Below are 14,925 nucleotides of genomic sequence, written 5' to 3'. Positions count from 1 at the left end.
GAAAAAAAAAAAACACCAAGGAAAAATCAGAAAACAGTTTGCTTACTAAAATCATATTCAATCCTCAGCAAAATCAAGACAAGCAATTAGGGAATGCTCTATAGCCTTGGCCTTTCAACGTGAGACATAAACTTTAGGGAAAAGAAGAGTTCATTGTATATCACAAATGCAGTTATTTATACTGATATGCGTAGTTCCATCCCATTAAAGCACCTTGTATTACAAGGCAAAGAAAAGCTTAATAAAATCAATGAATCCTTTCACACCAGAAAGGATTTTATTTTGAAATACCCGTATTGCCTTTTTAGGTTTTCCTTTCTTAATAAATCATGCACAGAGAATATGTTCTGTGTAAAATCTTTCTAAGACCATTCATTGGAAATACAGAATTTTTAAAAACGACACCTAGAAATTTAATATATCAATTAACTTAAAGCCAATATTCATTTATAATGGCAGCATGTTAAAAGGAAGTGAAAAACCTAAACATATATATTTTTTTAAATACTACTTTAGATTACCAGCTTCAAGTGTCTGAACTCTGAAACCCTATTTTAACATATCATATCCTTTGTTCAGACTGAATCAACATTATTATACTAGGATATGCAGTAAGTGTAGAAAAAAACTGGTATTTCGGCATTTCTTTAGGGTCATCTATTCAATTGTGCTTACTATTAGATAATAAAATTTAAATAAGTCATAGGAATAAATAATGCTGGAAAAGGTGGAAAAGGGAACAGTATTATAAATCTGATCTGGCAGTCCCTCTTCATGCTCCCTTCACATCTGCTGAGAATTAACACAAAACGCCTTAATATTTTCACAGTTAACTACTGAAATAGGCTTAAGAAAGCATTCAAAGTAAAACTAATAAAACTACTTTTAAAAGTGAAAATCTAAATAGTAAACAGGAATGCTATAAGAAGAGTTAAAATAAATTTAACTGATAACATGACAGAACCATTACATTGTTTTTGAAAAGCAGAAGGCAGATGATGAAATTGCACTTAATTCTGAAGCAACTCGGATACAGCCTATCAGTTCCATTCCTTTCTAATAAGCATTTACAACATGGTTTCTTATCTCCCTCTTACAAAAAGGCTCAGCACAACAATTTATACATTCTAGTTGGTTTTTAACATTTGGTCACAACTGATAAACAGGGTCATACAGTTTTACCCTATCGTTTCTGTTGATCTGCATCGGATTGCTTTATGCCAGAATCAGACAGTTCTAATACAGGATTTACAAATCCAGAATACTCGGAATTGCCATTATCATCCATTTCAGCACTAACAAAATCATTTTCCCACTCTAGACCGTTGGAATCATCAGAGGCTGATGTAGGATTACTTCCAGTCTTCTTGCTGCTATATTTAAGTGCTGCTCGGAGAATGTCTTCCTCTGTTTTGGAACGTTCTCTCATTGGAAGCATGCGATTCATTCCTATTATTTGGAAAGAGTTATTAGAAATCTCAGTGAAAATTTTAAAGGCTATATTAAAAGACTTTACAGTTTAATAATGTAGTTTTTGTTTAACAATCAGACTTGATTTGTAAATTTACTTAAAGAGTCAGTCCTACGGAGGCCTTGTTAAGGGAAGGTTTCTGGTGGGCTCTGTCTTCTACCTTAATCATTATGTTAATGACTTGAATAATAACCTCGAAAAGTCATGTTATCTACAAATCTGATTAGCATACGGATAGTGCGGATGACAGAATCAGGAAGTAAAAGATCTGAAAGGCTTTAGCTCAAACTGAACAAGATGCTACAATAAAAATAAATTTTATTTAAGTCTACTGATTGGGATCCAGATATGAAATAACATAAGTACAGGATTGTGGAAACAGTGTTTGGCTGAGAAGACTTAAGTAAGTTTATGCAATCTTTGGTAAAGTTATTCAAGTCCCCGTATCTTTGTTTCTTTATTGATAAAAGAATGGCTCAACTAGAAGACTAAGGTCCATTCCATCTCAAAATTCTATGAAATATTTAATGCTTACTATTTTTCTTAAAGTCCTACATTCTGTAATTGGTTTTCCATTATGATTCATGGATTACCCAGTTCTTAAAGTGAAAATGAAAACTTGAGCCTTATTCAGTGAAATAGTGTTAAAAAGTATATATACACATTTTAGCTACAATTGTGAGTTCTTGCTATGTGCCATACCTGTACTGGGTGTTTTATATGTGTCATTTCATCCTCACATTCATATGCTTATTTGTTCAAATATTTACTAACTGCTTATTATGTGCCAGGCATTTTTAGACGCTGAGTATACAATGGTGAATAATCATCCTTTAAAGTAGGTTTATTATTCCCTTTTTATGATGAACAAACTGCCGCTTAAAGAGAGTAAGAAATCTACCTAAAGTACTACAGCTAGAAAGACATACTGCTAAAAGTCAAGCCTATGTACATGTGAAAGCTTTTGTACTACACAGAAAAACCCCTAACAAATGGCTAATTTATAATGAACCAAAAGATAATAAAATTTCGGCTTCAGGTTGATCACAAGGGGGCAGTAATTCTTACTGAGTAATATAAAATGGGTGGGATTAAAGAAACCTTAAAGTGAAAAATTAACATTTATTTTTTAAAGCTCAAGAAACACAAAGAATTAAGCAACTTTCTAAAACATTTATCAACAAATGATAATCACAAATACAGTAAGAGCCAAGAAATTTTTACACTAATTCTTTAAGGCCTTGCACTCCTTTCAATTTAAAGTAAAATACCAAGTAGATTTCTTTTTTTTTTTTTAAAGATTTTATTTATTTTTTTGACAGAGACAGAGAGAGCCAGCGAGAGAGGGAACACAAGCAGGGGGAGTGGGAGAGGAAGAAGCAGGCTCATAGCGGAAGAGCCTGATGCGGGGCTCGATCCCAGAACGCCGGGATCACGCCCTGAGCCGAAGGCAGACGCTTAACGACTGCGCCACCCAGGCGCCCCACCAAGTAGATTTCTATAGATTAACATGGATTAAAATTTTTAGGTAAAATTGTGAATACAGAATACCTTCTTCATCTTCCCACTCTAGATCCAGGGATGTGCTGTCATCATTTCCACTTGTTGATTTAGTTTTGGTCATTAGATCACAACTGCTTTCTGTATTTGGTGTCAAAACTGTGGCATCTGATGAGAGTCCTAGAATATACACCAAATATAATGTGGTCATTTGTACTCTTCTACCACAACCATTTATTTTGTAATAATATCTTTCTCCAAATATTATTATATCCTTTTAACATCATAAGAAGCAATTACTGAAATCATCATATTGGTAAGTTTTTGTTAGGAACAATATAGCGCCTTTTCCCTCTTTTTTCTTTCTTTTCTTTCTTTTCTTTCCTTCTTTCTTTCTTTTCCTTCTTTTTTCTTTTCTTTCTTTTTTTGCCATGCAGCATGATAAACATGCAAATTTAAATGAATTATAAACTTTTCCAATACAAGGAACTCTAGGTAATAGTCAATTACAAAGAGGGACAAAAAATAAATGAAAAAATAAAAATGAAAGTCTGTTTTCAGTGGCCATTAGTGGAAGCACAGGAGTTCTGACTTTTGAAACTTAGAGAAAAACACTTTAATCTTATAATTCAACTTGTAAGAAGTAAAGTAAGTACACTTTTGTACTACTTCTTCCCACCTTCCCTTTTTCTGGGAGGGGGGAGAGGTAGCACCATAGTAGAAACAGAAAAATGAGTGCTCGATTCTGCATCCAGATCTATAGTAACAGTCTGAGATTTTTCTTTGTTCCAACTCTTTTTTAAAAAGGAAAGATAAGGGGTAATTGTTTGGCTCAGTCGGTTGGTTATTCAACTCTTGATCTCAGCTCAGGTCTTGATCTTGAGGTCATGAATTTAGGCCCCACATTGTGCACCACGCTGGGTGTGGAGCCTACTTACAAAAAAATAAAATAAAAAATAAAAAGGAAAGATAAAATTGCATAATTAAGGACTAGTTAACTGACCGATCTGGAAAATACAAATTTAAAGGGCAGAAACAGAGCCAGGATCTCCAATTAGATTTACTGTGGCATAAAGTAAAAAATTTTGCATATATTTTAAAAGACTTACTACTACTTCGAAAAACTTCGTACTGTGACTTTATATTTCTCAAACAGGATTCAAAGTCGTCTTCTGGTCCTGAACTGTAATTAAAGTAAAAGAAATATATTCATAATATATGCAACATAATGCATGCTTAAGTTAATTTATGGTTTTAGTTTGAAGGTCTAACCCACACAAATTTATAATTACTATACAATTAGAGTAACCTAATGAAAATAGGTCTTAATTTTCTTAATGCTAGCAATAAACTGAAAATGATAAGATTTTGGTTAATAAAGTCAAAGCTTAGTAATAAGCCCATCTTCATAATTTATCAAAACGAATCATGAATAAGGTTCTCTGAATGAGTGGAAAATATGACTCTGGAATGTGTCTTCTAAAAAATGGTCACACATAAACTTTATTATAAGAAAGAGAGATGTGCTAAGGAAAACACAAACAAGCAAGGCAAGACATAAGCAATTTATCTAAAAGCATTCAGTGTGTTATTGCATCATTTTCTCTCTTTTTCGTTTTCATCATTTTCTATATGGAAGATAGGACCACTCTTAAAAATACAACGAAATCAGTTCAAATAAATAATGATCATTTTCCAATGTAAAGAAAGCAAATATTCTCAGTATTCTTACAAGATAGTGTCTACGTTTTTTAGGGAACACACAAACATAATATGTATACAAACACCCAGAGCTGAACGGGCTTTCTTTAGAAATTACATTTTCTACCACAAAGGGAAGTAGTGTGTTTCACTATTTACCTCTGATATTCTCCATTGTTTGAAGGATGGTGTCGCTGCACAGCTCTCTGCCTTTCTTGCTTTGGAAACATAATGCAACACAATATCACTCTGTTGTAAAATTATACTTAAAAAAAAAATCAAACTAGATTTTTTTCTAGTTCCTAAAAAAAAAAACCACTTTAAAAATGTATTCTATTGAAGTCTTTTCCCTTAAATATATCACTGTTCATTTCTATATCCTCTTATTTATGGTTGGAATTTCTCTCAATCTTTCAGCATATAATTCTTGAGGGGTCAGAATATTCACAGTGTTATTAAAAAATAAATTTTAAAACAGATATATATATATATATTGGTGTATTGAACATCTTATAACACCTAAGAGCTTCTAATAACTGGAAGGATCAAGGGTAAGAAAAAAATAGTTGAAACAGTAGATGAAGTACAATTCTGGCTGAAATAAGCAGCAATAGAACAAAAGATCTAGAAGATATGGCTGAGCTGAATCAGAAATAATAAAAACAAAGGATTTAGAAGACCTGTCAGTTAGTTAAGGCTCTGACAGTTATTAGCTGTGTGTCCATGGCATACCCTTTACTTTGTTTTTTTAATCTGTAAATTACGGATGGCTATAATACTGCCCTCGCAAACACATAGGGCTATTGTGAAAATCAAACGAACTTGCATATATCTGTGTATCTTTGTGTGCCACGGTTTACAGACTGCTATGTGATCCTGTATCAGTACTTAGTCAGTGAAGAAAAAACTCAGACAACTCTGGAAAAACTCAGAGAACCCAAACAGATGCTGCATATGGAATGCCTTTGTCTTTAAAAGGTGAGCAGTAGAGAATTTATTATAGTAAAAAGTTATATAAATTATAGCCAAAAAATATTTTTATTTCTCAGCAGAAGGTGAGTTAATTTTTTTTAATTTAATGTTTTTTTATTATATTATGTTAGTTACCATACAGTACATCCCCAGTTTCCGATAGGTGAGTTAATTTTTAAACTTTTCCATGAGTTAGAACTTACTAAAAAACAAAAACAACCCGCCCCCCCACTCTCCCATATAATCTAATTAGTCTGCTGAAACAGATTAATCAAAATGACAGAGGAACAGCGGGAGAAAGAGAGAAAAAGGGCACAGGTCACATATAAACTCATTGTAATATGACAGGATTTTTCAGTTTCTCTAAGTTATAGTAATTATTATGTGATGTGATCTTTGTACTACTTCAGTTAATATTACAGTAAAGAGTTCACATAGGCAAATATGGAGGAAGATACTAAGTAGGATAACTGGCTAAGCACTGCTGGGTATACCATTTATTAACTGCAGGATTTTTCGTAAGCAAGTTATTTAACATCTCTGTCCCTTGGCTTCCTCATCTATAAAATGAGGATTGAAAATGTTATCTATCTCCTAGGACTGTTGCGAGGATTAAACAAAGTAAAACATGTAAACTAATTAAAACAGTAATACCATAAATGCCTGTTATTAATAGTGGTCTGGCATTATAGTATTGCCATATTAGCATATAGCATGGCAAGATATAATAAATCTGTTGCCTTCTCTGATAATATGCCAAAGATTTCTCAAGATTCAAACTCCAAATCTCCCAAAGACACAAGAATAAAGACGAAAAATATACAATATCTGAAAATGAGGCAAATTGCCCACCTTACCAGATTCAAAGAAGTATATGAAATTCCAGCAGTTCAAGGAATTGTTTTAAAAAATACAAAAATAAACTAAAAAATGCTGCAGAAATTATATTTAGACTAGTTTTGCAATGTTTCCACCTAAGAGTATATTTATTTTTCCAAAAGAATACTGGATTTTGGAAAACTACATTTCATCTTTGGGGTAAATAAGAATTAGTTTCTGCTAATTTAAAGCTAAACAACATTCAATATCAAGCATATACTTTGATGTTATTTCCAGTTGTTAAATACAAGCTAATTTGCCTTTAAAATTCCTAAGAATATATACATAAATACATTTGTTGTTAAACAAGAAGCCCCTGATACTAGTGTGGGGAAAGAGTCTCAACTAAGATTGTCAGAGAAAATCAGGAGAAAAGCAGCCCTGATATATGTTGGGGTCTTTTCCCCTCACCTCCAAGAGCTTTCGCTGCTTTGCTGCCCTGGCTGCTTCACGCTGTGCAGCGTATAAAGCTTCTTCTTCTAGTCTTAACTTCTCTTCTTGTAAGGCTAACTGTACATGAACAAAACAATAAGGATTAACAAAAATCAGAACCTGTCTAACTGCTCTAAATATAAAATGTTTGTTTGTAAAATTAAAAATAAATTGTTAAAAAATAAATGATCTCTACAAAGCATAACAGAATTGAAATTTTTGTGATTTCTCATTTCAATTTCTCCTTTTATAAAATAACTCAAATGATATCAAGCATATTATAGAACTGTTTAGAAGTTGAATTATAAGTAGTAGCATTTAATTTGCAGAAACACAAAACTGATTCTTCCATTAGAATATGCAGTGATCTTCATTCTCAAAAATTGTTCCAGTGCCTATCACCCTGACTAGTTTAATGGTTTTGGCTTTCGTAGGTCCAAGGTCTTTAAGGACATCACTTCACCATCTATCAAAGTGAAGTAATTTCACAAAGTTCGTGTCTCATTGATGCACATGTGTCTTGAATTTTATTATTATCAAGCTATTCAAAAATTACTTTCAAATTTAAGTTCCTGCCGTTCATAATAGCATACAAACTGCTTTAGCGATAATCTACTACATGTCAAATCAAACTTAAAAATAAAATTTCAACGATTTTTTTCTTTGGCCTAATATTAGCATCTATTGCATAGCTTAAATTAATGCTGTTGAAATCACTAATTGGTACTTAAAAACTATTCTTAAATCTATAATAGAATATGACTAATTCCATTTAGTGAATAGCAAAACTATAATTACAGGCCATTCCCATAAACACATTAAAATAAATATAACATTTATGATTATAGTTTATGGTTCACTTACTAAGAATAAACAAGTCCAAGACAGACAAAAAGACTTAAAAGATATTTATTGTGAAATAGACTTTTTAAAAGTTGGTTTTAAACACAAAAATACATATATCTTGCCAGAGTTTCTACTTGTGAATTAAGAAATTAGTTTTTAGAAGAATGTATTATCTTCATTTTTGATAGCATAAGATTTCTGATAAATTAAACTGAAATAAAACAAACTATAATAAACTAGAATTTTTTTTACTTTTAAATAATCTTCATCTGTATAATATCTAAATATAGATTCAGTGATTGTTCATATGCACCATAGTAGTTAATGACAACTTTCTCCATAGTATAAACAGAGGTCTTATGGTAACATATACTTAAGCAACATAAAAAGACTATTTACCTCTTTTTGAATTTTCATATCAAGATCTTTCTGTTTTTCAGCAATAGAATCATAATGCCTCTCTCTTAGGTTGATGATTTCTTCCTCAGTAAGAGGCCTACAGAGAAAAATGAGGGAGAAAAAAGGAAAGAAAAGAAAAAACATTTTTGATGAGTACAAGTCCAAATAAACACTCATCAACCAGAGAAATACTAAAATTGTACTGTGAAAAAAGTGTTAAAGCAATTTGATCCTATAATTTCAATGGTTAAGAGTAAAAAGGCAAATGAAGGGGGGGGTAAACAGAAGGGGGAATGAACCATGAGAGACTGTGGACTCTGGGAAACAAACTGAGGGCTTCAGAGGGGAGGAGGGTAGGGAATTGGGATAGGCCGGTGATGGGTATTAAGGAGGGCACATATTGCATGGTGCACTAGGTGTTATACGCAAATAATGAATCAAGGAACATTGCGTCAAAAACTGGGGATGTACTGTATGGTGACTAATATAACAAAATAAAAATTATTTTAAAAAAAGAGTAAAAAGGCATATATCTAACACTTGCTATAACTTGGTATATACGTTGAATGGATGATATATTATCAGAGTATTTTTTAGCACTACAACCATTTTTAAGAAATGTGGACTCCATTTACCTTCACTCTGTCTCTGCTTCAGCCATCTGACCATATCCTAAAATGTTCACCATAAAGTATAAACTTCAGTACGCTATGGTGTGATAGCCCTTTTACCATTCTGGAACCCCTAACTCACATACCCACCACCCTCCTATTTATACTGCTCAATCACTCTGGCCACTCCAGGCCCTTCTTGATCCTTCCCTTTTCTCCCTGTCTATCTATCCTAATTACCTTGCCACACTTCACATACAACCAATGTGGACACCATGGCAAATCTGAAGTACTTTCTTACCAACATACTCACCTTCTTGCACTCCTATCATGATACCTTATTCACCCAGCTTACTTTCTGACCTTGGATCAATTCCATGATTAGCCCTTTCTCCTAAGAGCTGCTAGAGAAAATCTAACATTAGCAATAACTCTTTTCTCAGACATGGTCAACTCTCTCTCACATCCTAAGCTAACTACTTCAAATCTTCAAGTACTCTAAGTTCCTCATTCAAACTCTTTTCTCTTAGAAGTGAATTCCACCCCACTCTGAGACATGGGGAACCAACCAGCAACTCCTTTGACTTCTTTCCACTCTTCTTATTTAAGTCTATCTTCTCTATCCTTCCCACCATCCTCTGAAGAGGTGGCATTCCTTAACTTGTTCAAGGTCATCTGCTACACTTATACTCTTGATTCATTCACCACTGATACCACCTTTGCTCCCCTACTCCAGGGAATTCTCTGGGACATTGCTCTGTCAATTAGCACCTCTCTTTCATCTTAGCCTACTCTTTTTTATCTGTCTTCACCTCTCTTCCGTGTGAAGGGAGGAAGGAAGAAAGAGAAAAAGGAGAAAAAAGGAAAAACCTTCATTTGATCTATATTTATCTTTAGCTACTTCCTCTCTCCTTCCTATTTCCGCTAAAATTTTTGAAACTGAATGTATACTGATAGTGCATCTAGCACTTACTGTGTCAGGCTCTCTTCCATGTGCTTTACACATATTAACTAATTTTAATCCTCACACCAACACTATCAGTTGAATATAGAGATAATACACATGAAGGAAATGAGATGAAGACAGATTATGTCCAAGTAAGTCATATAATATGTGACAAAGCCAGGATCTGAATCCAAGTAGTCTAGCTCCTTGCTTTTAACTGCTGTGCTTATCTTACCTTCTTTGTCCTTATCTTCCATTCTCTCATTACCTCATGGCAGTCTACCTTTGCTTTCGTCCCTAATAACTCTAACAAAGGTGGCTTCTATGTTGTCAAACAGAATAGACACTTTTGAGTCTTATCTTTTGACTTCAGTTTGATGCAACAGTGTTGGCCATTCTCTCCATTCTATCTGTCTGCCAGTTGGCGTTGGCTTTCTACGCTCTATTACTTCTTTTTGTTCACTGAGTCTTGGTTGTCTTCAAAATCCTCTTATAGTATTTGCCTATTCAATCCTGAGACCGCTGCTCTCTCTCCATGCTCCAAGCACCCCACTTCCTTCTGTTTCCAATCTCAGGTAGGTGATCTTGATAATTATCATGGTTTTAACCACCAGTATAAGGTAATGTCTCCTACTTCTGTTCCTCTAGCCCTAACTTCTGCGTAGGGTTTTGTTTTGTTTTTAATTTTTTTCCCTTTTTTTTGAGGTATAACTTAAATAAAATAAAATAAAATAAAATGCAAATTTTAAGCATTCAGTTAAGTTTTGACAATTGTATACACTTGTGTAACTGCCACACAAAGCAAGATACAAACATATCCATCCCTCCACAAAATCCTCTTGTGCCTCTTTTCAGTCAACCCACTTTGTTCATGCAATTTCTTCTGTCTGAAATGCTCTCCTCCTCTGGATAGTTATCACTAGCCAATACTTCCAGGATCAACCTAAGTGTCATCTCCTTAAAGAAGTCTACCTGGACACACCTCTTCTCACACATTTTGGGCAAATGGTCTCTTCTTTAGGTTTTCCATGCATATTTTACAACTGCTATTTAATCTGTTTTTCCATCTTGTGTCGCAATTAGTCATTTACACAAACTACCTTCCAGACCAGGATATTGTTTCTTCTAATGCAGAGAAACATGTTTGATTTTTTAATTCCAGTGCCTAGCACAGTGCCACATAACTGCCTAATAAATGTTTGCTAAACTAAAAAAGGTAAAGAATATAAATTAAAAATATGAAACAGTGTATGAAAATATTCTCTTGATACTAAGAACTTCCAAGTTAAAGACAGATGGTTCTTTTTCAAGTAGCTCATATAATTTCAAGAGAATCTAAAAAGGCTCCTTAAATAAATTAGAGTATCAAGGTTCTAGTTAACCTGTTAGTAAAACAAGTTTTAGAATGTCATGAGGAAGGAAAAGGGGGATAATATTTTAAAAATTCAAGGAAATGTATTTATTGATATTAAATACTTTTTTAAAAAACTAAAAAAAATATGACTTAGGTTCAATAGGAGAGCACTAGGTACCTATGTACCTTAAATTCCTTAACGTTCAAACAATACTTTGAGGTGTTATTATTTGCCTCAAACTTATAGAAAGAGAAAACTATGGTCCTGAAATGTAAACTAATTCAATGCCTCAAAACAAGCAAATGACAGAGCCTTGATTCTTAGAGAGCTTTTCATGTTTCACAGAGACATTTAAAAAAAAAAAAGCCTTACCTATGACTGCTTCCTGGGCTTTCCCCCTGTATAAAAATTAAACAATTAAAGACATTTCACTAGTTGAATTCTATGTAAGGCAAGTCAATAAAAGTTTTATGTAATCAAAATATTTTCTGCTTATCTATTGTATCATAATAAACAAATTTTATTATTAAAAGTGTCTTAAACAAAAAGCTTTAAAATTTTACTATTTCTCAAAAGCAAAACTTATTATCTAGCTTAATTACATACCAACTAGTTATTGTACATTTCTTAATTTTTTCTAACAAATATATGTTCAATACCAAATGAACTTCAGGGGTCAGGAAGGTACTAGACAACATATCTTCTATGCCCTCATCATTTACAGTTGATCCTCATTATTTATAGATTCAATATTTGCAAATTCACCCGTGTAACATCAAAACTAATAATCACTGTGCTTTTGTGATCATGAACAGACTTCCACATAACAGCAAAAACTTTGAGTTGCCCAAAATGCATATTCCCAGTGGAGGTAGGACATGGTGATGCTCTGCCTTCTTGTTTCAGTTCTCATACTATCCTCTTTACAGTCTATTGAGTACCATGTTTTTTGCATGTTTGTGCTTTTTTGTTGGTGATTTCACTGTTTAAAATGACTCCCATGTGTGGTATTGAAGTGCTATCTAATGTTCCTAGTCCCAAGGAGGCTGGAGCAAGACTTAGGGAGAAAATGTGTGTGTTGGACAGCCTTCGGTTCGGGCATGAATTACAGTGCTATTCAAAGTTAATGAATCAATAATATTTATTAAAATGAGTTGTCAAACAGACACCTACAACAAGGTAATTTACTGACTGGTTGATGAAAATGTTGCGACTAGCTTACAGGAATCTAACTCTCTATTCCCCCTGAGAGTAATGTTCCAGTTGGTATTCATTAATTCATCTTTTATGGCAACTTTATAGGACATAACTACCACAAGTAATGAGAATCAATTGTTTTTGGTTTTTTTCACATGGTTATGAAATTACCTATTTTTTTTCTCCAAAGTAAACCATAACTACTTTCAAGACTGATTTGGATTTATATATCTTTCTTACACACTTAAGCTATTCATATGTGATAGTTAAAATATATGGTCAAGTAACAGCAGGAATAAAATTCCAAATGATAGGAAATAGCAACAAAACAAGATGATGTTCAACTAAACCAAACACAAAATATGACATGAAAGAGGAAAAGACTGGCTAGAAAAAAATGAAAGCAAACAAAAAAACTCAACCAAACAAAAAACACCTTAGGAAAATACATGGAACCATATTCTTTTAAAAAGCAGTGTGATGCTGGGATGAACAACAATAAAGGTTGAAAGAACTCTTACATTTAGCACTTCTAAAGTTTGGAAACTTTAAAAATATTATATTAAGTGTTTGCTTACACTTGTTTTAAAAAATACATGGAATTAAAGTGACCTTTGAAATGGAAAAGAAATTAGGTTCTAGGAAACATTAAAATATTTGGCAGAAATTTTACTGGGAAACAAAAGGCTAAGCTAGTTTTTCAAATGTGTTCTACCAGATGAAAATAAATATGTATTATTGTTTTTGTTTTTAAAGATTTTATTTATTTAGTTGACAGAGAGACAGCCAGCGAGAGAGGGAACACAAGCAGGGGGAGTGGGAGAGGATGAAGCAGGCTCCTAGCGGAGGAGCCTGATGTGGGGCTCAATCCCAGAATGCAGGGATCATGCCCTGAGCCAAAGGCAGATGCTTCATGACTGCGCCACCCAGGCACCCCAGTATTATTGTTTTAAAAAAGGATTTATACCCAAATTAATTTGGGAAATGCTAAGCTGAATAGGTTTAAATAATTTTCTTAACAGTTCCTTAACAGTTTCTTTAATAGTTCTTCTTAGAAGCTTTAATGTGCTAATTTACATTCTGAGACTAGTATTCTGTACACACTATGGGAAACGTTGGGCTAAAAAACAATTTAAATTTGTTTGATACATTTTCCTCTTTCCTTAGGAAACAAAAAGTGACAAAATCCAGAGCTTGCAGTGTTCCTCCAGTAGAACTCATTTTAGAGTTGTATAAAGCAGGCCCAAGGGGGGCTCAGTAACTTGTACAAACTCATATAATGAGTTTAGTGAAGCTGAAACTTATGTCACAGACCAAAACTCTTCTAACTATAACCAGTGCATTAGAAATATGCACTGCATTTCGCTAATTCTAAACCGTATTTTTTTCCTATTTTCATATATCTGTACTTGGAATGCATCTTACATTTAAGTTTTAGATGAGATGAAATACAAAAAATCAACAAAAAGAATAACTGTTAAAAAAGATATTGGCTAGCATCAGTAGGTGATTGTAGAATGGACATGTATAAATTCCACCCTGAGATATCTATGAAAACTATGGTTAAAGAACGGATCTATCCTGGATTGTTGAGGAATTTTACCTACCTAATGGCAAGAGGTTAGAAATATCCCTTTTTAAAGTTCCTTGAGTTCTACAGCATGCTTTACAATATTATATATAAATACACACACACACACACTTACATATATATAATACATGAAACTAATATATAAAACTATATATGCCATATATATAAAATATATTATATATGAGAAAATTCTTAATTATATGCTAATATAAATTAGTAAAAGGACATAAGAACCTAAAAAGTAAAAATAAAAACCAAAAGATAAAAATTCTAAAAGAAAAGAAAAGAAAATTTTTAAAAAATAATTCCTAGAATTAATGAGATGACTCATGAAAACAAATATGGGTTTTGTACTATTGTGGAAATACTTACTTCATCACTTTCTACTAGATTCTCAAACTGAAAGAACAAGAAAGTTAAGTGTTAGGAGGGATATTTGTCTAAGGTACATATCTCAGAAAAAACTCACTTTTTTCACTTTGAAAATAATATACCTTTATATTTTTAAGATATTTGAGTCATGTGTCCCTTTATACACTAGTTCATTTGATATATCCAACAATCTGGTAAGATAGCCAAGATAAGCATATACCGTTACTTATAATTTTATATGAAAAAAAGGAGAATTACAACAATTTTCATCATAAATCAGAAATTTTTTAAAACTTATAAATTAAAACTTTCACCTGGATTACTTCATATGGGTGTTTTAAACCCACACTACCAGTTTCCATTTGAGTTCAGAACAAATTTAATGTCATAAGAAGGAGAATTTACTCAAGAAACAGGGACTTCGAAGATACCCAAATAATAATTTATCTTATAATGTTTATATTTATTCATGTACTCATTCATTTAACTATTTACTGAAAATCTGCCAGATGGTAGTCACTATTCCCAAATACAGTGTCCTTCTACAGATAGGAACATAAACTATTTGATGATGATGATGTGATAAACACTATTATGTAAAATGACTGGATGAAAGTCATTACTACTAAATTATATTACTAAAATGTGTATTT

At 32.8% G+C, this 14,925-nt stretch overlaps 1 protein-coding gene across 1 annotated transcript in view; it reads right to left on the bottom strand.

Annotated features, from left to right (window-relative positions):
• Position 1: 1 nt before the first annotated feature.
• Positions 2–14,925, bottom strand: part of AP1AR (adaptor related protein complex 1 associated regulatory protein) — a 38,401-nt gene continuing 23,477 nt past the window's right edge. The window contains exons 3-10 of the mRNA XM_045799143.2: positions 14,273–14,299; positions 11,485–11,510; positions 8,201–8,297; positions 6,935–7,033; positions 4,832–4,890; positions 4,081–4,154; positions 3,023–3,151; positions 2–1,449 (exon numbers count right to left, since the gene is read on the bottom strand). Of these exons, the coding sequence (XP_045655099.1) occupies positions 1,184–1,449; positions 3,023–3,151; positions 4,081–4,154; positions 4,832–4,890; positions 6,935–7,033; positions 8,201–8,297; positions 11,485–11,510; positions 14,273–14,299 (777 nt within the window). The 3' untranslated portion in view covers positions 2–1,183. The remainder of the gene's footprint in view (positions 1,450–3,022; positions 3,152–4,080; positions 4,155–4,831; positions 4,891–6,934; positions 7,034–8,200; positions 8,298–11,484; positions 11,511–14,272; positions 14,300–14,925) is intronic.

The sequence above is a fragment of the Ursus americanus genome, chromosome 13, assembly GCF_024610735.1.
Source record: "Ursus americanus isolate L20-20 chromosome 13, mUrsAme1.1.p, whole genome shotgun sequence".
NCBI classification, from domain to species: domain Eukaryota; kingdom Metazoa; phylum Chordata; class Mammalia; order Carnivora; family Ursidae; genus Ursus; species Ursus americanus.
The sequence above is the reverse complement of the archived record's forward strand: the minus strand, read 5'-3'. Positions and strand labels throughout refer to the sequence as shown.